The sequence below is a fragment of the Tachyglossus aculeatus genome, chromosome 6 (genome assembly GCF_015852505.1).
Source record: "Tachyglossus aculeatus isolate mTacAcu1 chromosome 6, mTacAcu1.pri, whole genome shotgun sequence".
In the NCBI taxonomy this organism is placed as follows: Eukaryota; Metazoa; Chordata; class Mammalia; order Monotremata; family Tachyglossidae; genus Tachyglossus; species Tachyglossus aculeatus.
The window spans coordinates 31,923,764-31,950,999 of record NC_052071.1 but is presented as its reverse complement, the minus strand read 5'-3'; the positions used below and the strand labels follow the sequence as shown (position 1 = coordinate 31,950,999).

At 45.2% G+C, this 27,236-nt stretch overlaps 1 protein-coding gene across 1 annotated transcript; it reads right to left on the bottom strand.

The window, feature by feature from the left end:
- On the bottom strand, nucleotides 1-25,749 carry MMGT1 (membrane magnesium transporter 1). The gene is made up of 4 exons (XM_038747958.1): nucleotides 25,615-25,749; nucleotides 7,511-7,563; nucleotides 4,123-4,226; nucleotides 1-3,035 (listed from the first exon to the last, which is right to left on the bottom strand). The coding sequence occupies exons 1-4, from the start codon at nucleotides 25,691-25,693 to the stop codon at nucleotides 2,876-2,878; spliced, it is 396 nt and encodes a 131-aa protein (XP_038603886.1). The 5' UTR covers nucleotides 25,694-25,749; the 3' UTR covers nucleotides 1-2,875.
- Nucleotides 25,750-27,236: the final 1,487 nt, after the last annotated feature.

Sequence of the window (27,236 nt, the reverse complement as noted above, 5' to 3'; positions counted from 1 at the left end):
TTCAGGGAGCAGAGAAAGGATATCTGTTCTTTATTGGACATGGCAAGATCATTTAACAAAAGGAAAAAAAAAAAAAAACCACCAACCCAAACATTTGTACAGCTTGATGACACAGTGGTCAATGCTCACGTGGAAGGCTACCCAGTACATAATGAATTAGATAAAATACAGCTGGAAAGGTTCTGTCTGAAATCTCCCAAACCGTCAATCGAAGAGTTTGAGAAACCAAAACCGTGCCCCTCCAGCGGGTCACGTAACATATTCATCCCAAGATTAACACTAGCTGCATTTGTATTTTTGCATGGAGTGGACCTCTGGTGCAGAATTACTGAACCAGTGAGCTGGCTCCCCGGGCATCTACCTAAAAGGAGAGTAGCACTGATCCAAAGGACCACAGAAAGCCGATACCCGCTGCCAAATGGCCCTGTAAGAAAGATGGTTTCTGCAAACAACTGCAGGCATTTCTAGCTTAAGCGTTCTGCAACATTCCTCTTAATTGTTAAAGTGTCACTGTCTCCCATGCTAGATAGATGGATCATGGTAGAAAGGGGTCGGCAGTCATGTCACCAGATGCATTAGCTGTTCCATTTTGGCACAAGTGTCATGATTCACCCAGCTTCAGGACTAAATTACAGACTCGGGAAGATTGAGAGACTTCAAGCAAGGAGAAAATAGCGATTCCGAAGTTTAACTGGCTCGAAGCAGCTTGCTAGCCAAAAATTAGACACATAATAGGTAACTGCAAGTCCAGTCCTTTGCCAATGAAGCCCTCTTGTCACTCAGGGAGGTGCAGGCTCTCGTTGCCTGAGAAGGCATGTTTGCAACAATGAATGTCACAGAGGATGGCTAAGCCATAACAGGGTAGTGCATTATTTAAGTGCTTGGTAAGGAGAGAGCGCGAGAAAAAAACAAACAAACCCGGGAAACTGTTCAGCACTTGACATTTGTTTAGACCGGAATGGTACGACGCCACTGACTTGGATCGACCGAGTATTTCACAACAATGACAGTCTCCAAAGTGAGAATCGTTTCTCACCAGATAGATTTAAAATATCCTGGAAAATAAAAACTGGAATCTTTGAATATAAAGAGAGGAGAAGGAAGGGAAAAGAGGAAGGCCAGAAGCAATACATTTCCTGCTGAGGAAAAGGACATTCACAGACAACAGCAGCCGGGAAACGCTCCAATGTAATTCACCATCAATAATCTCAAACCACATTTAAGATTTAAGCTAATTTCAGAACTGTTGTCTTGGCTCATAGCAGGTACCCATCTTTGATTCCATCACAAATGAGGCCATTTCGTAAAAACAGACTGTACTCTAGCATAAAATTTATAATTAAATAAAACATCATCTCACACTCTGGGGGCTTCGGATTCCTAGGCAGGATACATACATGATGCGCAGGACTGGTTTGCTTTTGGGATGTTGGCTTTTTGGGATTTTTTTTTTTTTTTAAGTGAAAGAGTAAGAATAAGAGCAAGTCTCCATTCAAAGGATAATTCATCTTCATCTTAATCTAATATTAATTTCATTTGGACCTATAAAATGAAACAATTATTACATTTTGTTATGGAGAAAAGAGGGTAGTGGAAAACTTTCTAAAATTCACAGTTACGGGCAGGCGTTCTCCAAAGTAATGTTAAATTTATAACGGTAGAAACAAATGCGGTCAAAGGTCATCTCAATTCATGTTCCATTTCAAAGTGTGCGAGAAAGACGGAAATTTGGTATATATCTGCTATGGACTGGAGGACAGAGTTTCATTATCTTAACTTCTATTTTTAAAATAGAGTGGCTAGAGAAGGGGAGCTTGATTTAAATTTTCTGTCCTATTTAGGCCCAGTTGCTCCCTTTTATTCGATTTTCAAACAAAGGATCCCATAAAAGGAACTTGCTTCTCGACTTACTAACCTCACGGGGTTAATACGGTCTTTTCACACAAGTCTTTTGAATAAGCTGAAAATCAGCAATTCCTAACCAATTTTCCTCCCCCAAAAGTTAACAGTCCTGTAGCAAAGGCAACTGAACTGAATCGGCAACCTTTGATCAGTGTTCTCTTACTACTGAAAAACAATTTCACCAATTAGTACAAGTTTTGTAGACAAATGAAATAGCAATATTAATACTTTATTAAAAATTGAGCATGTTAAATTATTTATCCTAAAAGAAACTCATCTCTGCTATGAAGTGCTCGGCAACATAAACCAACTGCAATACAAACAAATGTTCGTACCCAAACAAATGTTGGGGAAACGTAACGGTTATCTTCTGTTAATGGGGGAGTGTAAAGACATCAAAAACGTGGTAGGAGCTTAAATTTTACCACTGTCAGGGGAGGGTGGCACAACCTCAGAATAAGTGGAATCACTTTTTGTCTCCAAAAGAAACACTCCAGTGGGGATATTTGAGGTTAAGAACATGAAGTCCCACAGTTTTTTCTCACTTTTGGCTGCAAGTTGCAGTCCAAACAGTATTCCCACAAAAATTCCAGATATTGTAGTGCAAGCAAACCAAAGAAATAAATATGTCAAAAGCCATTCCTCTGTCCTCAAAGAAACTTTTTTCCACTAAAATTGTCTTTTCAAAAGATAAGAATTGTGTTTTAACTGAAAATTACCTGAAACAGTGTTTAATGTTTGACAGATTAAAGAAATGTTTCACAGCATAATTGTAGCAATAATTTACACTGCATTCCTAATTCACAATTCATTTATTAACAGTGTACAAAGAAGGTCCTTAGTTATACCTATTTTATAAAGTCTGGGAGATCAATATAAATACTGCTCCAGAAATTAAAAAAAGTGTTTTATACCCCAAACTTCCCAATTTCCAGCTTCGCGTCCTGTTCTACTGTTACAATCAGTAAAAACCTTAACGGCGCAGAGGTTCAAGTTTTCGTAACTTTAGTGATGCGTTGGATGACAAAGCATCTTGGTTTGAAGAACTCACTGTATCTGAAGACTGGAACAATACTCTACCACGGTGATTAAAGACATAAAAAGATGGATGGTTCCTTAATGTGTCAAATGTCCTTAAAATAGATTTTGGAAAGAAATGAACATATTTTAGGTGAGCTTTTACAGTCATGCTTGGAAAGAAGCATTTTTTAAAGCTGTCTATGAAGTCTGCCATGATCCGCTATCAAGAATAATGTCATTTCATCCAGAGCTAAGATTTGGAAAAATCTGGATTCAGAAATGGCAAAAACATTTTTCGCTACAGATAAATCCACGAAACAAGAAGAAGAATGGTATTCAGCACATACCGGATCTATACATGCACCGTGAACCAAATTTCTCCATCCAAATTTGCTTTGTCCAGGAACTTTCTAGCACCCAATTTTTTGGAAATGCAGAGCACTCTCCTTCCAGGAGGCCCCCAGTAGTAAAACTAGTGGGACAAGTGGCTATTAGAGAGACTTGCTGTAAATCTAAATCTACCTACTCACTTCCTACGATAGCTTTGTCTAGGTCTGGTCTCAGACTGATTTTACCTTGGCTAAAATTCTTCACTGAGCCTTTACTGGATTTCAGTCAATTTCCTTCCTAAATCCCACTGCTCTAAAGAATAACCAGTGTACACATCTGCTTCCCAACTTATTTCAATTCTCCCTGTTCACGGAGAATTACTTTTTGGCTCTGGGAAGCAAATCTGTTACCCAATGTCACTCCTTTTCCATTTTAGCCTCTGACCCCTTTCCTTTCTTCTGCTCTCCGATTACTCACAACTGCCCCTATATTCAAACCACTCCTCAAATCCCACTTTCTCCAATGTTTCCCCAGATTAATTCTCAGCATCTTAAATTGTATAAACCCATCAGCCACCCTATGAATACATATATTCAACTGTTCACTCAATTATATTGACTATGCTATCTGTATATATTTTCATGTCTATCTTCCCAGAGTGAAAGCTCCTTGTGGGCAGAACATGACCCTCCTTTGTTCAGTACTTCCCAAGCGCTTAGTACAGTGCATTCAGCGGGCACTCAATGAAGACTATTGTTATTACTACTCCTCTTATCTAGTTCGCAGATGCTCTGTTAAAGCAGGCTTTAGGATCATAAGGAAAAACAGGTAATTTTACAATAACTACAAAAAGACTTAAAAAAGACATACTTATTTTTTAGTTCTGAAGTGGCATCCATGTCTTTAAACTCGCCAGCGATATGTACTATACCATAACAGGTAACTGCAAAGGCCAACAGGGTTTGAAGAACTATCTACAAATACCAAGAAGAGAGATGATCAAACATACAGTTTCTAACAAAAACAACAACAACAAGATATCTTCTCCCACTTCTTTCTGCCTACAATTGTTGTATATTGTTGTATATATATATGTACATACAATATAAATACATATATATATGTTGCCAACTTGTACTTCCCAAGCACTTAGTACAGAGCTCTGCACACAGTAAGCGCTCAATAAATACGATTGATTGATTGATTGTTCCCATAATCCCTCTTAGAAAGAATAACGGGATTTCTTATTCGAAAAGGTTAGATTTCTTATTCGAAAAGGTTAGCGTCCTGGTTTCACTGTGTCTACCGCATTTCCTCCTGATTAACAGTTATAAAACAGTGCTGTGAACTGTGAAAGTCACTGAAAAGAAATGATGGCTTCGGTTAAAGTGTAACTTGCCCTGTGGGTGAGAATAATCGGAAGAATTATGGGAGAACTAGCTTAAAGATTTAAAAATTTAAATGTGGGCTGGTCCCGTGATCTCTCGCCAACAAATAACCCCCCAACTGAGCAGTGAGAGGATCTGAATTATGGGACGGTGGGGGAATTCAACTCGGCAATCGCTTTCCTTAGGGTTGAACAAAGCTTACATTTGATCAGCTTCTAGATCAAGGTTCAGGCTTGGTTTTTTTTTTTTTAATAAGGCTTTTCCTTGACAATCACATGAAAAAGAATTAGAGTTTAAAACTTTGCTGGAGGGAACGGTACACAATGAACAACTATGCCATTAAAATATTTTTTAGTAGAAAGTGCCCAGACTCTCATTTACTCATAAACTAGAGTTTTACCAATTCTAGATCAGATGTACTTACAAAAATAAGAGTCAGCACAGAGGAAAATTTGAAACCATCCTGAGCATCTTTATTTATTTTACTTGTACATATCTATTCTATTTATTTTGTTAGTATGTTTGGTTTTGTTCTCCGTCTCCCCCTTTTAGACTGTGAGCCCACTGTTGGGTAGGGACTGTTTCTATATGTTGCCAACTTGGACTTCCCAAGCGCTTAGTACAGTGCTCTGCACACAGTAAGCGCTCAGTAAATACGATTGACTGATTGATTGATTGATCTTTCCCTTCTTATTCTGTAGCCCAGAAATTCTAGAGAGTAGGTTGCGCTCCTCAAAGTAGCACTGGATGACAACACTACCGTGTTGCACTGTACTCTCCACAGTGCTTAGTACAGTGCTCTGCACACAGTAAGCACTCAATAAATATGATTGATTGATTGTGGCCCACATAATAGTTGACCACTGCGGGGAGCAGAAGAATTTGGCTACAGTCGAGACGCCAATCCCCCATTTTTTGAGCTCGGTTCCTGGCTGAAGGATCGGAGGGCCACTCTGAACCCCAGCTCCTTCAAGGTGAAAATCCAGAGCACAGCAGCAGCGGCTACTTCTCCAACTAAGGAGAAGTATTTATTGATCAATCGCATTTATTGAGCGCTTACTGTGTGCAGAGCACTGTACTAAGCGCTTGGGAAGTCCAAGTTGGCAACATCTGGAGACAGTCCCTACCCAACAGTGGACTCACAGTCTAAAAGGGGGAGATGGAGAACAAAACCAAACATACTAACAAAATAAAATAAATAGAATAGATATGTACAAGTAAAATAAATAGAGTAATAAATATGTACAAACATAATGCAGCTGGCCTCGACAACTCTGCTGCATTTGCTGTGCAAGGGAATGTCTGCTAATTCTGTTGTATTGTACTCTCCCAAGTGCTTAGTACAATGCTATGCACACAGTAAGCGCTCAATCCATTCCACTGACTGACTGAGTGAGCCTGTGTTTGACAGAGTGGACTCTCTCTCTCTCTCTCTCATTTTCCCTTTCTTGCCTTTTAGTCTCCCTCTAACCCTTGTCTCCAAAGAAGCCCCAGCCACTATCTGCAAAATAATAAAAAGGGAGAAGTGGTGTGGTCTAGTGGAAATCAATCAATCGTATTTATTGAGCGCTTACTGTGTGCAGAGCACTGTACTAAGCGCTTGGGAAGTACAAGCTGGCAACATAGAGAGACGGTCCCTACCCAACAGTGGGCTCGCAGTCTAAAAGGGGGAGACAGAGAACGAAACCAAACGTACTAACAAATAAAATAAATAGAATAGATATGTACAAGATAAATAAATAGAGTAATAAATATGTACAAACATATATACATATAAAGTTTAGGGAAGCCTCTTCCCTAAGCTTTGGGCAAGATAAATAATAATGATGGTATTTGCTAATCAATCAATCGTATTTATTGAGTGCTTACTGTGTGCAGAGCACTGTACGAAGCGCTTGGGAAGTACAAATTGGCAACATCTAGAGACAGTCCCTACCCAACAGTGGGCTCACAGTCTAAAAGGGGGAGACAGAGAACAAAACCAAACATACTAACAAAATAAAATAAATAGAATAGATATGTACAAGTAAAATAAATAGAGTAATAAATATGTACAAACATATATACATATATACAGGTGCTGTGGGGAAGGGAAGGATTTCCTCTGACCCTCAGACTGTGAGCCCCTTGTGGGACAAGGGCTATGTCTGGTCTGATTATCTTGTATCTAACCCAGCGCTCAGTATAATGTTTGGCACATGAGTGCTTAAATACTAAAATTCTTCTATTCACCAATTTGATTTCCTTCTGTTCTATTTTTAGACATGGTGAATTTGTTAAAAATTACAAATAAGTTATTTGTATTACCACATTTTCAAAGTACGGCCCATATGAACGCACGGCTGCACAACCACCCATGGCAATCACACACGTATTTAACATACCCTCTTACCCAAGTATTACCTCAAACACAACCACTTTCCCGTCTCTCTCCTGAAAAATGATCTTGTCTGCCCCAGTAAACACCTTATGGGCAGGTGTCATGTCTACTAACTCTATTATACTTTTTCAAGTGCTGGGACACAGCTGATACTCTGTATATACTATTAACTGATAGAGGCCTTTTATCCACAAGAATGAATTCGGCATGCCTTTCATAAAGCAGAGGCAAATAGGATATTGGAACGACCAAATCTTCGTACAAGGCAGAAACTCAGTAAAAATGTGGACAGTAGTGTTTTAAGGTAGTTCTAGGGATCAAATAGGAAAATCCCTTCTGCAGGAAACTGGCGTGTTCAATAAAACATGAAAATTACCAATCTTGTCCCAACAAGCAATTGAGCGAAAAATGATTTCACAAAATGCTAAACCATGTCTAAACACGAAAAATGTTTCCAATTATTTTAAACAATTTAAAAAATACCACTTACGTCTACTGGCAGTGTTTCATCTTCTTTTTCTGTTAATCGCATATAAGAACGATCTATGAAGCAAAATCAAAATAATTTAATTGAAAACTTTCTTCTCTTACATCAAGTGGATCAATATTAACCTGGGGGGTGGGAAGATGTAGACACCATTCATATTTCAGGCTTCTAAAAACGATCTCTACATTTCTTTCCTTTTATGGCCCTTCTCTTTTGCCTTCAAAATTAAAACATGCTCTGTTCCCTTTTAAAAAGGGAATGAAAACTAGGACAGGGCAATAATGAGCTGGAGTATCTAGAATAAATTTCCTTCCTATTCCCCAAGAAAACTGGACACATGCCTACTCAAAAGGAAACAGAGTATTTACTGCAGTGCAAATTGAGAACGTTTGACAGAAAATGTCAGTCACACTTTTGAAAACTCGGCATGATAATTTTCAAGCATCAACTGCATTTTTCGGATAGGACAAGGTCCCCCAAATCATAAAGTAGGCAATGAGAGCCTTAAGTCTCTGATAAATAGTGTCACCTTAAGTCAAAAGAGTTTCCAACCTGAATGTTGTTACCTTACTTACCTTATTACTCAAACAGAACTGCAAGAACATTAAAGCAAATTTAAAATATATGACTTACACTCACCCTACTACTTAAAGGCGTCCTGGACTAATGGCTTTTGGACCCTTGGGATTGAGTTTACATTCTACAGTTTTTGAATGAGAATGTACTTGGATCATTTTTTGCAGTTAATTTTTATGTTGCACTTAAAATGTATAAGCTTTGTCATAGGAACTGGGTAAATTAAACTATGCCTTTACAGGAGGAAGGGAGGAGTCATATTCCAGAATGCTGTACCATCAGCTTAACAGCATTATATATGTGATTGCTGTCTTCCAGCTCTGAGCTTGATGTCTAATATGCATTAGGAATTGCTACCTAATTTCTATAGTTTGTGGCCAAAACCAATTTTCTTTTACGGTTCTGAAGCCAAGCTTTCAAGTAGTTTAGGAGGTCTCCTTAGACTTAACTGCTAAATTATCTTAAAAGGGCTAAAGTGTTACTGGAACAAATAAAGTGTTACTGGAACGAAAATAAGAAAGAACATTCAGGTAACATATTCACGTGACGAAGATTCCGCTTCCATGGTTAGAGCCCCCTACAATTAGACACTAGAAGATGCAGATGAGATCCTTTCAGAAATTCAAGCGCTTTTCATACACAATACGACTGCTGAAAATAGTGTCACCTTAAGTCAAAAGAGTTTCCAACCTGATTGTTATTAATTGGGGAGCGTGCTCACGATCCAATTAACCCCCTCCTCCCTGGTCAAGTTATACCATCAGCTACACCTAGTACTAATGTGGTTCTACTTCATTCATGTATTCACTCATAACTTGTCTATTTTTGGTTTCCATTAGTTAAATCTATTCTTTTCATCTTTCTCCTATTGCATGTCTACCAATAGTAAGTAGCTGCCTTCCCCCATTAAACTGTAAGTTCCTTGATCATCTACTAAAATCAATCAATCGTATTTATTGAGCGCTTACTGTGTGCAGAGCACTGTACTCAGCGCTTGGGAAGTACAAGTCGGCAACATATAGAGACAGTCCCTACCCAACAGCGGGCTCACAGTCTAGAAGGGTCTTGATTTGCTTGTAATAATAATAATGATGGTATTTGTTAAGCACTTACTATGTGCCAAGCACTGTTCTAAGCCCCGGGGTGGATACAAGGTCTAAAACAGGATACAGTCTAGACTGGATACAGTCTAAAACAGGGTCTTCTATTTTTTAAATACTTTATTGTACGTTCTCAAGCACCACTAAAGTGCCCCGATGACAGTAGTTGTTGAAAAAAAAAATACACGAGGAGGAGCCAAATGGTATGCTTTTTCATAATGCCAAAAAGTGATTATTCAAATGACTCCTGGCCCACCCAGATGGAGATATTGCATAATAACTCTGCATGCTTCGAGTCTGAGCATGTGACATCACTGCCAATGTCAAAAGCATCACAAGTGTTGTGCAGTTTAAATCAAGGAGCACCTGTAGTCAGACTTCCCTAGCCAGGATCAAAATACAAATAGCTTAGATGTACATAACTAACAGCTACATAAGCCAGCAGTCTTGGGGTTGAAATTCTACAAAGTCGGAATGGAACTATCAATCAATCAATCAATCATATTTATTGAGCGCTTACTATGTGCAGAGCACTGTACTAAGCGCTTGGGAAGTACAAATTGGCAACACATAGAGACAGTCCCTACCCAACAGTGGGCTCACAGTCTAAAAGGGGGAGACAGAGAACAGAACCAAACATACCAACAAAATTAAATAAATAGGATAGAAATGTACAAGTAAAATAAATAAATAAATAGAGTAATAAATGAACTAAGACGGGAAGGTTAGAAATTATTCTAAATTTCACTCGTTTCATTCATTTACCTGTTCTTCCTCTCTCCACTGCCAACCCCCCTTTCAGGGGTTGCAGTAATAATAATAATAAATGACGATGGTATTTGTTAAGCGCTATGTGCCAGGCACTTTGCTAAGTGCGGGGGTGGATACCCCAGCAGCAGGGCTTATTTATTTTATTTTGTTAGTATGTTTGGTTTTGTTCTCTGTCTCCCCCTTTTAGACTGTGAGCCCACTGTTGGGTAGGGACTGTCTCTATATGTTGCCAATTTGTACTTCCCAAGCGCTTGGTACAGTGCTCTGCACATAGTAAGCGCTCAATAAATACGATTGATGATGATGATGATGTAAGAGCCCAGGCCTGGGAGTCAGAGACCGTGGGTTCTAATCCCGGCTCCGCCAGCTGTCAGCTGAGTGACTCTGGCCAAGTCACTTCCCTTCTCTGGGCCTCAGTCACTTCATCTGTCAAATGAGGATTAAGACTGTGAGCCCCACGTGGGACAACCTGATGACCTTGTATCCACCCCGGGGCTTAGAACAAATACCATCATTATTATTATTACAAGCAAATCCAGTTGGACACAGTCCCTGTCCCGCGTGGGGCTCACAGTCTTAATCCCCGTTTTACAGATGAGGTAACTGAGGCACAGGGAAGCTAAGTGACTCGCCCAAGATCACACAGAAGAACAAGTGCCAGCTCCACGACCTCCTCAGTCCTCGGGAAGCCCAAATCTCCTTGACGATTTTCCGCTCCGCCTCAGGTCACCGCCTGAACCTTCCCAGCCTTCCTCGTTCCGCTGACCCACTTGGTGGGTTCCCCCTGGACTCCGATGTCTGCTGTGTGGCCTTGGGTAAGTCACTTCACTTCTCTGGGCCTCAGTGACCTCATCTGTACAAGGGGGGTGGAGACTCTGAGCCCCACATGCGCCAGGGACTGGGTCCAACCTGATTTGCTTGTATCCACCCCGGTGTTTAGCACAATGCCTGGCACCTGGGATGCGCTTAACAAGAGTCACAATTATTAGGCGAAGCGGTATGGCTTAGTGGCAACAGGCCGGGCTTGGGAGTCAGAGGTCGTGGGTTCTAATCCCGACTTCGCTACTTTCATTCATTCCATTGTATTTACTAAGTGCTTACTTTGTGCAGAGCGCTGAACTAAGCACTTAGGAAATATAAACTGGCAACAGATAGAGACGGTCCCTACCCAACAGCGAGCTCACAGTCTGCTGTGTGACCTTGGGCAGGCCGCATCACTTCTCTGTGCCTGTTACCTCATCTGGAAAATGGGGATGAAGACCGTGAGCCCCACGCGGGACAACCTGACTAGCTTGTATCTCCTCCAGTGCTTAGAACAGTGCTTGGCACGTAGTAAGCGCTTAACAATCACCATCATCATGACTGTTGTCCACCCTAGACGCATACTCCAGCAGAAGCGGCACTGACTGCATTTTCCCTGTAGGCTTAGCATAAACCGACTCCCTTGTGTGCAAGGCTCAACAACAGGATGTGTGAAGAACAGGCCCTGGCCTCGTGGAAGATTCTGTCATCGAGGAGGGGTGACGCTGATCAAAGCAGCTTCGCCCTGTCTGAGATGACCCCATCCTGTGTGGGCGATGTCTGGAAACAGGCTGTCAAAGTTTCGCGCGCACGGGCGTCTCTATATGTTGCCCACTTATACTTCCCAAGTGCTTCGTACAGTGCTCTGCACACAGTAATCACTCAATAAATACGATTGAATGAATGAATGAGCGCTCCCATCTCAGGGCCCTGACTATAAAGTTGGAAAACGATGGTCCTCCTCGTGTGGCGTGGCCGGCAACTGAACTTAATTGGAATTTAAATGCAGAGGCAGATTGGACTCCCCTTAACCAGGTGCGGCAGACCCTCTTGGCTGCCATCAAAGAATTGGGCCGTAAACCGCCTCATTGGGACTCCTTTCATGGATTGCTCCAAGAGGAAGGGGAAACTTCTGATACATTTTTCACTCGGCTTAGCGAGGGAGCCGAGACGTTGGTACAATTAAACCTGGAGAACGAAAGAGATGCTAGGGCCTTTGTGACACAGGGAGGATTTGCTGACTATTTTAATAAGTATACTCCCAGATGGGCGGCAAAACCTCTGCCCAAACTGAGGGAGATCGCGTGCCACGTTCAGAACGTGAAATCCACTAACGCCGCTAAAGTCCTGCCTATGGGCACACCTGTATCTGTGGGATGTTGCTTTTAGTGTCATCAGGGGGGTCACTTCAGGCTGTCAGTTTGCTAATGGGGATTTTACAGAGTGTTTACTAAGGGCCCTCTTGCTCCCAGTCGAGGTGGCCGTCGTGCATGTGCGTGCTCACACCCGTGGGAGTGATTCCCCGAGTTTGGGCAATCGCCGAGCCGGCGAGGCCTCTCGTTGGGCAGCCCAGCATGCCCCCACTGTTCGTGTAGCTCCTGTTATGGCCCTGGGCCCTATGTCTATGCCTGGCAGTCTGATGCCCTCCCTGATTACCGATAAGGAAAGAGATAATTGGCCTTGCTGTAACGAGACGGACTCATTTGGGTCCCCGATGGACACCCTATACTGCCCGCCGCTGCGCTGCGACCAGTTTGCCTGAGTCTTCACCAGGAGAGCCACTTTGGGGCCGATGCCTTGGCAGCCACCGTCCTCCGAGTCTGGTTTGCCCCAGGTATCCATCCCGTTGCCAAACGTGTTACAGCCAGTTGCGCTACTTGCCAGAGCTTTAATGTACATCCTGGTCGTCGGGTTCCCTTGGGGAGACACCTTTGGGTCTATTCCCCCTTTGAGGATATACGGGTTGATTTTGTGACACATCCAAGGGCTGGTCGTTTCCGATATTTGCTGGTTATTGTCCATCCCCTGACTGGGTGGATTGAGGCTTTCCCTTCCTCTCAGGCAACCGCTCTTACGGTGGCGAAATGTCTCTTACGGGAAGTCATTCCTCGGTTCGGGCCACCTACTGTTATTGATTCTGATCAGGGATCACATTTTCTGAGTCAGTCCTATCTGCAACTCACCAGTCACTCGGAAATGAACGCTCTTTACATGCACCGTACCATCCCCAGAGTTCAGGAAAGGTGCAACATGCCCATCGTGAGTTGAAAACCCTTTCGGGGAAACTCTGTACGGAAACCACTCATCTCAAATGGCCGGAGGTCCTACCCCTCGCCCTTTATCGTCCGCGTTGCTTTCCCCAGGCTCCTTTAAATGCATCACCTTATGAGATGCTGTACGGTTATCCCCCGTATTGGGGAAGCCTCTCGGATCCCCGACCTCCTCTGACTCTACAAGTGGGCGATGACGCCCTGCGGGCCTATGTTTTGTCTCTTCAGGAGACTCTCATTAAGATGCAGGCTGCTGGAATCCTCCGTCAGCGCGTCCCTCTCACCGATCATCTGCATCCGTTCATCGCTGGAGATTGGGTTTGGGTTATTAAGCGCATGGCCGGCCGCCCTGCCCTTAAGCCATCCTGGGAGGGACCCTACCAAGGTTCTCTTGTCTTCCTTTTCTGCAGTTCGTGTTGCTGAGCGCCCCTCGGGGATCCACCTCTCCCAGGTGAAGCCAGCCTTTTTTGACGCTTCGCCTCCTGATTGTGCTCCCCCGTCGGTTCCTGCTGACTCTCGGGATTGCGGATCGCCCACTTTTCCAGCTTTACGGCTATGTCGAACTGCTACCGGATGGGCCTCGGTCCCGTGGGATCTTGTCCGGTTCCTTATCTGTGTGCTGTGTGTGTTTTCCGGCTTCTGAAGGCCTGCTTCCGCCGAGCTTTGTCCGCAGCCCCCGACCGAACCCCTGTCCAAGCCTGATATCGTGGACATGCAAGCGCCGCCTGGATGCGGCGTTCCGTTGGAAAAAGGGGGATTGTTGGGAATGTGTAGTTTGTTGTGCATTGTCTGCACAATGTTGTGTGATCCTCCCTGTGGCCAAAGGGCCTCCGAAGTATCACAGGGGGGATTGTTGTCCACCCTAGCAGCATACGCCAGCAGAAGTGGCTTTGACTGCATTTTCCCTATAGCGTTAGCATAACCGACTCCATGGTGCACAACGCTCAACAACAGGATGTGTGAGGAATAGGCGCCGGCCTCGGGAAAGCTTCTGTCATCGAGGAGGGCTGACGCTGATAATAATAATAATAATAATGATGGCATTTGTTAAGCGCTTACGATGTGCAAAGCACCGTTCTAAGCGTTGGGGGGGGGATACAATGTGATCAGGTTGTCCCGCGTGGGGGCTCACAGTCAATCCCCATTTTACAGATGAGGTAACTGAGGCTCAGAGAAGTGAAGTGACTTGCCCAAGGTCACACAGCAGGCGTGTGGCGGGGCCGGGATTCGAACCCAAGACCTCTGACTCCAAAGCCCGGGCTCTTTCCATTGAGCCACGCTGCTTCACTGATCAAAGCGGCTATGCCCTGGGTGGGCGACGTCTCCTGGTGACATCTCCTGATAACAGGGTGCCAAAAGTTTCGCGCGCACGGGAATCCTCTGCGCAGCTCCGAGACTGTGGGCCCACTGTTGGGTAGGGACTGTCTCTATATGTTGCCAATTTGTACTTCCCAAGCGCTTAGTACAGTGCTCTGCACATAGTAAGCACTCAATAAATACGATTGATGATGACGGGAAACCACAGGAAAGGGAAGAAGCGGCTGGGATCGGGGCTGTTCGCCACTCGTACCTCTCAGGAGGTGAACGGGTGAGCAGGCAGCCTTCCTACCTCTACTGCTCTATCTGAACTTAGAGTCATTTTTCCTACCAGCGTGATCAGTGGGAAAAGCCCAGGCTTTGGAGTCGGAGGTCCTGGGTTCAAATCCCGGCTCTGCCACTTGTCAGCTGTGTGACTCCGGACAAGTCACTTCACTTCTCTGGGCCTCAGTTCCCTCATCTGTAAAATGGGATTAAAACTGTGAGCCCCCCATGGGACAACCTGATCACCTTGTAGCCTCCCCAGCACTTAGAACAGTGCTTTTCACATAATAAGCGCTTAATAAATGCCATCATTATTATTATTAGTAGTAGTACCAGCGTCACCACCTTGGGTTCTCGAACCCTGCAGCCGATTTACACCGATTAACTTATTTTGCCCCCTACTTTCGGTATCAATTATCAGTAGTAGCAGCAGCGTGGCTCGGTGGCAAGAGCCCGGGCTTTGGAGTCAGAGGTCCTGGGTTCAAACCCGGGCTCTGCCACTTGTCAGTTGTGTGACTCCGGGCAAGTCACTTCACTTCTCTGGACCTCAGTTACCTCATCTGTAAAATGGGATTAAAACTGTGAGCCCGCCCCATGGGACCACCTGATCACCTTGTAACCTCCCCAGTGCTTAGAACAGTGCTTGGCACATAATAAGCACTTAATAAATGCCATCATTATTATTATTAGTAGTAGTACCAGTGTCACCACCTTGGGTTCTCGAACCCTGCAGCCGATTTACACCAATTAACTTATTTTGCCCCCTACTTTCGATATCAATTATCAGTAGTAGCAGCAGCGTGGCTCGGTGGCAAGAGCCCGGGCTTTGGAGTCAGAGGTCCTGGGTTCAAACCCCGGCTCTGCCACTTGTCAGTTGTGTGACTCCGGGCAAGTCACTTCACTTCTCTGGACCTCAGTTACCTCATCTGTAAAATGGGATTAAAACTGTAAGCCTGCCCCGTGGCACCACCTGATCACCTTGTAACCTCCCCAGCGCTTAGAACAGTGCTTGCCACATAATAAGCGCTTAATAAATGCCATCATTATTATTATTATTATTACCAGCGTCACCACCTTGGGTTCTCGAACCCTGCAGCCGATTTACACCGATTAACTTAATTTGCCCCCTACTTTCGATATCAATTATCAGTAATAGCAGCAGCGTGGCTCGGTGGGAAGAGCCCGGGCTTTGGAGTCAGAGGTCCTGGGTTCAAACCCCGGCTCCGCCACTTGTCAGCTGTGTGACTCCGGGCAAGTCACTTCACTTCTCTGGGCCTCAGTTCCCTCATCTGTAAAGTGGGATTAAAACTGTGAGCCCTATTTGGGACAACCTGATCACCTTGTAACCCCCCCAGCGCTTAGAACAGTGCTTGGCACATAATAAGCGCTTAATAAATGCCATCATTATTATTATTATTATTACCAGTGTCACCACCTTGGGTTCTCGAACCCTGCAGCCGATTTACACCGATTAACTTATTTTGCCCCCTACTTTCGATATCAATTATCAGCAGTAGCGGCAGCGTGGCTCAGTGGCAAGAGCCCGGGCTTGGGAGTCAGAGGTCGTGGGTTCTAATCCCGGCCCCGCCACATGCCTGCTGTGTGACCTTGGGCAAGTCACTTCACTTCTCTGTGTCTCAGTTCCCTCAACTGTCAAATGGAGATTAAGACTGTGGGCCCCACAGCGTGGCTCACTGGAAAGAGCCCGGGCTTTGGAGTCAGAGGCCATGGGTTCAAATCCCGGCTCTGCCAATTGTCAGCTGGGTGACTCTGGGCAAGTCACTTCACTTCTCTGGGCCTCAGTTCCCACATCTGTAAAATGGGGATTAAGACTGTGAGCCCCCCATGGGACAACCTGATTACCTTGTAAACTCCCCAGCGCTTAGAACAGTGCTTTGCACATAGTAAGCGCTTAATAAATGCCATTATTATTATTATTATTATTACAACCTGATCACCTTGTATCCCCCCCCCCAGCGCTTAGAACAGTGCGTGGCACAGAGTAAGCGCTTAACAAATACCATCAATATTATTATTATTCCCTGAGCCTCAGTTGCCTCATCTGTAAAATGGAGATGAAGACTGTGAGCCCGACGTGGAACAACCTGATCACCTTGTAACTCCCCCAGCGCTTAGAACAGTGCTTAGCACGGAGTAGGCGCTTAACAAATGCCATCATTATTATTAGTAGTAATAGAAGGGAGTATTAGAGAAACAGCGTGGCAAGAGGCCAGGCTTGGGAGTCAGAGGTCATGGGTTTAAATCCCGGCTCTGTCACATGTCTGCTGTGTGACCTTGGGGAAGTCACTTCACTTCTCTGGGCCTCAGTTCCCTCCTCTGCAAAATGGGGATGAAGCCTGTGAGCCCCACGTGGGACAACCTGATCACCTTGGATCCCCTCACGCTTAAACAGTGCTTTGCACAGAGTAAGCGCTTAACAAACACCACCATTATTATTAGTAGTAGAAGCCAACTTGTACTTCCCAAGCGCTTAGTACACAGCAAGCGCTCAATAAATATGACTGAATGAATGAATAGAAGGCAGTATTAGAGAAGCAGCGTGGCTCAGTGGCAAGAACCTGGGCTTGGGAGTCAGAGGTCATGGGTTCTAATCCTGGCTCCACCACATGTCTGTTGTGTGACCTTGGGCAAGTCACCTCACTTCTCTGGGCCTCAGTTCCCTCATCTGTCAAATGGGGATGAAGACTGTGAGCCCCACGTGGGACATCCTGATCACCTTGTATTCCCCCCACCCAGTGCTTGGCACAGAGTAAGCGCTTAACAAATACCATCATCATTATTATTATTCTCTGAGCCTCAGTTCCCTCATCTGTAAAATGGGGATAAACCTGTGGGACAACCCCATCACCTTGTATCGCCCCCCGCAGCGCTTAGAACAGCACCTGGCACAGAGTAAGTGCTTAACAAATACCATTATTATTATTATTATTATTCTCTGAGCCTCAGTTCCCTCATCTGTAAAACGGTGATGAAGTCTGTGGGACAACCCCATCACCTTGTATCCCCCCGGTGCTTAGAACAGTGCTTGGCACAGAGTAAGCGCTTAACAAATACCGTCATTATCATTATCATTATTCTCTGAGCCTCAGTACCCTCACCTGTAAAATGGGGATGAACCTGTGGGACAACCCGATCAACTTGTATCCCCCCCAGTGCTTGGCACAGAGTAAGCACTTAACAAATATCATCAATATTATTATTATTATTATTCTCTGAGCCTCGGTTCCCTCATCTGTAAAATGGGGGTGAACCTGTGGGACAACCTGATCACCTTGTATCCCTTCCAGCGCTTAGAACAGCGCTTGGCACACAGTAAGTGCTTAACAAATACCGTCATTATTATTATTATTCTCTGAGCCTCAGTCAATCAATCAATCAATCAACTGTATCTATCCCCTCATCTGTAAAATGGGGATGAACCTGTGGGACAACCCCATCACCTTGTATCACCCCCAGCGCTTAGAACAGTGCTTGGCACAGAGTAAGTGCTTAAATACCGTCACTACTATCATTATTATTCTCTGAGCCTCAGTTCCCTCATCTGTAAAATGGGGGTGAACCTGTGGGACAACCCGATCACCTTGCATCCCCCCACCCACCCTGTGCTCAGAATAGTGCTTGACACAGAGTAAGTGCTTAACAAATACCATCATTATTATTATTCTCTAAAACTCAGTTCCCTCATCTGTAAAATGGGGATGAACCTGTGGGACAACCCCATCACCTTGTATTCCCCCCCTCAGTGCTTAGAACAGTGCTTGGCACAGAGTAAGTGCTTAACAAATACCATCATCATTATTATTATTATTCTCTGAGCCTCAGTTCCCTCATCTGTAATAATAATAATAATGGCATTTATTAAGCGCTTACTATGTGCAAAGCACTGTTCTAAGTGCTGAAGCACTGGGGAGGAACCTGTGGTACAACCCGATCACCTTGTATCCCCCCCCCCCCCCCCCAATAGCGCTTAGAACAGTGCTTGGCACAGAGTAAGTGCTTATCAAATACCATTATTATTATTCTCTGAGCCTCAGTTCCCTCATCTGTAAAATGGGGATGATCCTGTGGGACAACCCCATCACCTTGTATCGCCCCCTCAGCGCTTAGCACAGAGTAAGCGCTTAACAAATACCATCATTATTATTATTATTCTCTGAGCCTCAGTTCCCTCATCTGTAAAATGGGGATGAACCTGTGGGACAGCCCGATCTCCCTGTATCGCCCCCCCCAGCGCTTAGCACAGAGTAAGCGCTTAACAAATACCATTATTATTATTATTATTCTCTGAGCCTCAGTTCCCTCATCTGTCAAATGGGGATGAACCTTGTGGGACAACCTGATCACCTTGTATCCGTCCCCCGCGCTTAGAACAGCGCTTGGCACAGAGTAAGCACAAGCGCTTAACAAATACCATCATTATTATTACTATTATTATTATTCTCTGAGCCTCAGTTCCCTCATCTGTAAAATGGGGATGAACCTGTGGGACAATCCGATCACCTTGTAACCCCCTGGTGCTTAGAACAGCGCTTGGCACAGAGTAAGTGGTTAACAAATACCGTCACTACTACCATTATTATTCTCTGAGCCTCAGTCCCCTCATCTGTAAAATGGGGATCAACCTGTGGGACAACCCCATCACCTTGTATCGGCCCTCCCCCAGCGCTTAGCACAGAGTAAGCGCTTAACAAATACCATCATTATTATTATTATTCTCTGAGCCTCAGTTCCCACATCTGCAAAATGGGGATGAACCTTGTGGGACAACCCGATCACCTTGTACCCCCCCGCCCCGCAGCGCGTAGAACAGCGCTTGGCACAGAGTAAGTGCTTATCAAATACCATTATTATTATTCTCTGAGCCTCAGTTCCCTCATCTGTAAAATGGGGATGAACCTGTGGTACAACCTCATCACCTTGTATCCCCCCCAGCGCTTAGAACAGTGCTTGGCACCGAGTAAGCACTTAACAAATACCATCATTACTATCATATTATTATTCTCTGAGCCTCAGTTCCCTCATCTGTAAAATGGGGATGAAGCCTGTGGGACAACCCGATCACCTTGTATAGCCCCTCTCAGTGCATAGAACAGTGCTTGGCACAGAGTAAGCGCTTATCAAATACCATTATTATTATTCTCTGAGCCTCAGTCCCCTCATCTGTAAAATGGGGGTGAACCCGTGGGACAACCCCATCACCTTGTATCCCCCCACCCAGCGCTTAGAACAGCGCTTGACACGAAGTAAGAGCCTAACAAATACTGTCCTCATCATTATTATTCTCTGAGCCTCAGTTCCCTCAACTGTAAAATGGGGATGAACCCGTGGGACAACCCCATCACCTTGTATCCCCTCCACAGCGCGTAGAACAGTGCCTGGCACAGAGTAAGCGCTTAACAAATACTATCATCATCATCATTATTATTATTCTCTGAGCCTCAGTCCCCTCATCCGTAAAATGGGGATGAACCTGTGGGACAACCCCATCACCTTGTATCCCCCCACCCAGCGCTTAGAACAGCGCTTAGCACAAAGTAAGCGCTTAACAAATACTGTCATCATCATTATTATTCTCCGAGCCTCAGTCCCCTCATCTGTAAAACGGGGATGAACCTGTGGGACAACCTGATCACCCTGTATCCCCCCGCCCCAGCGCACAGAGTAAGCGCTTAACAAATACCGTTATTATTATTATTATTATTATTATTCTCTGAGCCTCAGTTCCCTCATCTGTAAAATGGGGGTGAACATGTGGGACAACCCCATCACCTTGTAACCTCCCGCTGCTTAGAACAGCGCTTGGCACAGAGTAAGCGCTTAACGAATACCATCATCATTATTATTATTCTCTGAGCCTCAGTTCCCTCATCAGTAAAATGGGGATGAACCCGTGCGACAACCCCATCACCTTGTATCCCCCCGCAGCGCTTAGAACAGCGCTTGGCACAGAGTAAGCGCTTAACAAATACTGTTATTATTATTCTCTGAGCCTCAGTCCCCTCATCTGTAAAATGGGGATGAACCTGTGGGACAACCCCATCACCTTGTATCCCCCCCCTCAACGCACAGATTAAGCGCTTAACAAATACCGTCATTATCATTATTATTCTTCTCTGAGCCTCAGTCCCCTCATCTGTAAAATGGGGATGAACCTGTGGGACAACCCCATCACCTTGTATCCCCCCCTGCAGTGCGTAGAACAGCGTTTGGCACAGAGTAAGCCCTTAACAAATACCGTCATCATTATTATTATTCTCTAAGCCTCAGTTCCCTCATCTGTAAAATAGGGATGAACCTGTGGGACAACCCCATCACCTTGTATCCCCCCGCCCCCCCAGCGCACAGAGTAAGCACTCAACAAATACCGTCATCATTATTATTATTATTCTCTGAGCCTCAGTTCCCTCATCTGTAAAATGGGGATGAACCTGTGGGACAGTCCGATCACCTCGTAACCCCCTGGTGCTTAGAACAGTGCTTGGCACCGAGTAAGCGCTTAACAAATACCATTATTATTATTATTATTATTATTCTCTGAGCCGCAGTTCCCTCATCTGTAAAATGGGGGTGAACCTGTGGGACAACCCCATCACCTTGTATCACCCCCGCCAGCACTTAGCACAGAGTAAACGCTTAACAAATACCATCATTATTATTATTATTATTCTCTGAGCCTCCGTCCCCTCATCTGTAAAACGGGGATGAACCTGTGGGACAACCCCATCACCTTGTATCACCCCCGCCAGTGCTTAGCACAGAGTAAGCACTTAACAAATACCATCATTATTATTATTATTATTATTATTATTCTCTGAGCCTCAGTCCCCTCATTTGTAAAATGGGGATGAACCGGTGGGACAACCCCATCACCTTGTATCCCCCCACCCGGTGCTTAGAACAGCGCTTGACACGAAGTAAGCGCTTAACAAATACTGTCATCATCATTATTATTCTCTAAGCCTCAGTCCCCTCATCTGTAAAATGGGGATGAAACCTGTGGGACAACCCCATCACCTTGTATCCGCCCCCCCCCCCCCCCCCCCGCCCAGCACACAGAGTAAGCGCTTAACAAATACCGTTATTATTATCATTATCTCTGAGCCTCAGTTCCCTCATCTGTAAAATGGGCATGAACCTGTGGGACAACCCCATCACCTTGTATCCCCCCAGCACTTAGAACAGTGCTTGGCACAGAGTAAGCGCTTAACAAACACCGTCATTATTATCATTACTATTATCATTATCATTATTATTATCATTATTATTCTCTGAGCCTCAGTTCCCTCATCTGTAAAATGGGGGTGAACCTGTGGGACAGCCCAATCACCTTGTATCGCCCCCCTCAGTGCACAGAACAGTGCTTGGCACAGAGTAAGCGCTTAACAAATACCATTATTATTATTCTCTGAGCCTCAGTCCCCTCATCTGTAAAATGGGGATGAACCTGCGGGACAACCCCATCACCTTGTATCCCCCCCACCCAGCGCTTAGAACAGCGCTTGACACGAAGTAAGCGCTTAACAAAGACTGTCATCATCATTATTATTCTCTGAGCCTCAGTTCCCTCATCTGTAAAATGGGGATGAACTTGAGGGACAGCCCGATCACCTTGTATCCCCCCACCCAGTGCACAGAGTAAGCGCTTAACAAATACCGTTATTATTATTATTATTATTCTCTGAGCCTCAGTTCCCTCATCTGTAAAATGGGGATGAACCTGTGGGACAGTCCGATCACCTCGTAACCCCCTGGTGCTTAGAACAGTGCTTGGCACCGAGTAAGCGCTTAGCAAATACCATTATTATTATTATTATTCTCTGAGCCGCAGTTCCCTCATCTGTAAAATGGGGGTGAACCTGTGGGACAACCCCATCACCTTGTATCACCCCCGCCAGCGCTTAGCACAGAGTAAGCGCTTAACAAATACCATCATTATTATTATTATTATTCTCTGAGCCTCCGTCCCCTCATCTGTAAAACGGGGATGAACCTGTGGGACAACCCCATCACCTTGTATCACCCCCGCCAGTGCTTAGCACAGAGTAAGCACTTAACAAATACCATCATTATTATTATTATTATTATTATTATTCTCTGAGCCTCAGTCCCCTCATCTGTAAAATGGGGATGAACCTGCGGGACAACCCCATCACCTTGTATCCCCCCCACCCAGCGCTTAGAACAGTGCTTGACACGAAGTAAGCGCTTAACAAATACTGTCATCATCATTATTATTCTCTGAGCCTCAGTCCCCTCATCTGTAAAATGGGGGTGAACCTGTGGGACAACCCCATCACCTTGTATCCCCCCCCAGCGCACAGATTAAGCGCTTAACAAATACGGTCATTATCATTATTATTCTTCTCTGAGCCTCAGTCCCCTCATCTGTAAAATGGGGATGAACCTGTGGGACAACCCCATCACCTTGTATCCCCCCCCCCCAGCGCACTGATTAAGCGCTTAACAAATACCGTCATTATCATTATTATTCTTCTCTGAGCCTCAGTCCCCTCATCTGTAAAATGGGGATGAACCTGTGGGACAACCCCATCACCTTGTATACCCCCCCCCAGCGCACTGATTAAGCGCTTAACAAATACCGTCATTATCATTATTATTCTTCTCTGAGCCTCAGTCCCCTCATCTGTAAAATGGGGATGAACCTGTGGGACAACCCCATCACCTTGTATCCCCCCCGCAGCGCACAGATTAAGCGCTTAACAAATACCGTCATTATCATTATTATTCTTCTCTGAGCCTCAGTCCCCTCATCTGTAAAATGGGGATGAACCTATGGGACAACCCCATCACCTTGTATCCCCCCCACCAGTGCACAGATTAAGCGTTTAACAAATACCGTCATTATTATTCTTCTCTGAGCCTCAGTCCCCTCATCTGTAAAATGGGGGTGAACCTGTGGGACAACCCCATCACCTTGTATCCCCCCCCAGCGCACAGATTAAGCGCTTAACAAATACGGTCATTATCATTATTATTCTTCTCTGAGCCTCAGTCCCCTCATCTGTAAAATGGGGATGAACCTGTGGGACAACCCCATCACCTTGTATCCCCCCCCCCCCCCAGCGCACTGATTAAGCGCTTAACAAATACCGTCATTATCATTATTATTCTTCTCTGAGCCTCAGTCCCCTCATCTGTAAAATGGGGATGAACCTGTGGGACAACCCCATCACCTTGTATCCCCCCCCCCCCCCCAGCGCACAGATTAAGCGCTTAACAAATACCGTCATTATCATTATTATTCTTCTCTGAGCCTCAGTCCCCTCATCTGTAAAATGGGGATGAACCTGTGGGACAACCCCATCACCTTGTATCCCCCCCCCCCCCAGCGCACAGATTAAGCGCTTAACAAATACCGTCATTATCATTATTATTCTTCTCTGAGCCTCAGTCCCCTCATCTGTAAAATGGGGATGAACCTGTGGGACAACCCCATCACCTTGTATACCCCCCCCACCCCAGCGCACTGATTAAGCGCTTAACAAATACCGTCATTATCATTATTATTCTTCTCTGAGCCTCAGTCCCCTCATCTGTAAAATGGGGATGAACCTGTGGGACAACCCCATCACCTTGTATACCCCCCCCCCCAGCGCACTGATTAAGCGCTTAACAAATACCGTCATTATCATTATGATTCTTCTCTGAGCCTCAGTCCCCTCATCTGTAAAATGGGGATGAACTTGAGGGACAGCCCGATCACCTTGTATTCCCCCCCCCCCCCGGCGCACAGATTAAGCGCTTAACAAATACCGTCATTATCATTATTATTCTTCTCTGAGCCTCAGTCCCCTCATCTGTAAAATGGGATGAACCTGTGGGACAACCCCATCACCTTGTATACCCCCCCCCCCAGCGCACAGACTAAGCGCTTAACAAATACCGTCATTATCATTATTATTCTTCTCTGAGCCTCAGTCCCCTCATCTGTAAAATGGGGATGAACCTGTGGGACAACCCCATCACCTTGTACCCCCCCCCCCCCCGGCGCACAGATTAAGCGCTTAACAAATACGGTCATTATCATTATTATTCTTCTCTGAGCCTCAGTCCCCTCATCTGTAAAATGGGGATGAACCTGTGGGACAACCCCATCACCTTGTATCCCCCCCCCCCCCAGCGCACAGATTAAGCGCTTAACAAATACCGTCATTATCATTATTATTCTTCTCTGAGCCTCAGTCCCCTCATCTGTAAAATGGGGATGAACCTGTGGGACAACCCCATCACCTTGTATCCCCCCCCCCCCCAGCGCACAGATTAAGCGCTTAACAAATACCGTCATTATCATTATTATTCTTCTCTGAGCCTCAGTCCCCTCATCTGTAAAATGGGGATGAACCTGTGGGACAACCCCATCACCTTGTATACCCCCCCCCACCCCAGCGCACTGATTAAGCGCTTAACAAATACCGTCATTATCATTATTATTCTTCTCTGAGCCTCAGTCCCCTCATCTGTAAAATGGGGATGAACCTGTGGGACAACCCCATCACCTTGTATCCCCCCCCCCCAGCGCACTGACTAAGCGCTTAACAAATACCGTCATTATCATTATTATTCTTCTCTGAGCCTCAGTCCCCTCATCTGTAAAATGGGGATGAACCTGTGGGACAACCCCATCACCTTGTATCCCCCCCCGCAGCGCACAGATTAAGCGCTTAACAAATACCGTCATTATCATTATTATTCTTCTCTGAGCCTCAGTCCCCTCATCTGTAAAATGGGGATGAACCTGTGGGACAACCCCATCACCTTGTACCCCCCCCCCCCCACCAGCGCACAGATTAAGCGCTTAACAAATACGGTCATTATCATTATGATTCTTCTCTGAGCCTCAGTCCCCTCATCTGTAAAATGGGGGTGAACCTGTGGGACAACCCCATCACCTTGCACCCCGCCCCCCAGCGCTCGGCCCAGAGTAAAGCGCAGATCCAATGGCGTCATTACGACCATTATTCCTTACGCTGAGCGGCGGAGAAGGCGGCGTGGGCCAGGGCGAACAGGCCGATCCCCACCAGCCCTTTCCACAGCGACGCCGCCATGATGCCTGGACCGGCACCGGCTCCCTCCTCCTCCTCCTCCTCCTCTTCCCGGCGGCGCGCGGGGATGACGTCGGGACGCGGAGGCGTGGCGCGGAGGGATGACGTCGCGACGCGGACGGCGCCGTATGGGCAGCGTCACGTCGCCGGGAGGCGGCGCGCGGGTGTGACGTCACGGCGCCGGCGCGCGTGGATGACGTCGCGACGCCACCGCCTTCAGGGCGGTCTAGGAGTGACAGGCGGCCGCCTGTATCTATAATAATAATAATTCGTTCGATCGTATTGGTTGAGCGCTTACTGTGTGCAGAGCACTGGACTAAGCGCTTGGGAAAGTACAAATTGGCAACATATAGAGTATTGGGTAGGGACTGTCTCTAGATGTTGCCAATTTGTACTTCCCAAGCGCTTAGTACAGTGCTCCGCACATAGTAAGCGCTCACCTGTATATAATAATATCAATCAATCAATCAGTCATATTTATTGAGCGCTTACTGTGTGCAGAGCACTGTACTAAGCGCTTGGGAAGTACAAATTGGCAACATCTAGAGACAGTCCCTACCCAACAGTGGGCTGGCTCACAGTCTAAAAGGGGGAGACAGAGAACAAAACCAAACGTAGTAACAAAATAAAATAAATAGAATAGATATGGACAAGTAAAATGAATAAATAAATAAATAGAGTAATAAATATGTACAAACATATGTACATCATCATCATCATCAATCGTATTTATTGAGCGCTTACTATGTGCAGAGCACTGTACTAAGCGCTTGGGAAGTACAAATTGGCAACATATAGAGTATTGGGTAGGGACTGTCTCTAGATGTTGCCAATTTGTACTTCCCAAGCGCTTAGTACAGTGCTCTGCACATAGTAAGCGCTCACCTGTATCTATAATAATATCAATCAATCAATCAATCAGTCGTATTGATTGAGCGCTTACTGTGTGCAGAGCACTGGACTAAGCGCTTGGGAAGTACAACTTGGCAACATCGAGAGACAGTCCCTACCCAACAGTGGGCTCACAGTCTAAAAGGGGGAGACAGACAACAAAACCAAACGTACTAACAAAATAAAATAAATAGAATAGATATGGGCAAGTAAAATAAATAAATAAATAGAGTAATAAATCATCTTCAATCGTATTTATTGAGCGCTTACTATGTGCAGAGCACTGGACTAAGCGCTTGGGAAGTCCAAATTGGCAACATCCAGAGACAGTCCCTACCCAACAGTGGGCTCACAGTCTACAAGGGGGAGACAGAGAACAAAACCAAACGTAGTAACAAAATAAAATAAATAGAATTGATGTCGACAAGTAAAATAAATAAATAGAGTAATAAACCGTCATCATCAATCGTATTTATTGAGCGCTTACTATGTGCAGAGCACTGTACTGAGCGCTTGGGAAGTACAAATTGGCAACATAGAGAGACAGTCCCTACCCAACAGTGGGCTCACAGTCTAATAGGGGGAGACAGAGAACAAAACCAAACGTAGTAACAAAATAAAATAAATAGAATTGATGTCGACAAGTAAAATAAAT

Excerpts from the sequence above, each read along its gene's own strand:
- MMGT1 (XM_038747958.1), bottom strand. The coding sequence starts at position 25,693 with ATGGCGGCGTCGCTGTGGAAAGGGCTGGTGGGGATCGGCCTGTTCGCC. Across the intron at positions 4,227-7,510 it reads ATGAAACACTGCCAGTAGAC|ATAGTTCTTCAAACCCTGTT; the intron begins GTAAGTGGTATT and ends TGGTATTTGTAG. Across the intron at positions 3,036-4,122 it reads ACTTCAGAACTAAAAAATAA|GACATTTGACACATTAAGGA; the intron begins GTATGTCTTTTT and ends ATCTATTTTAAG.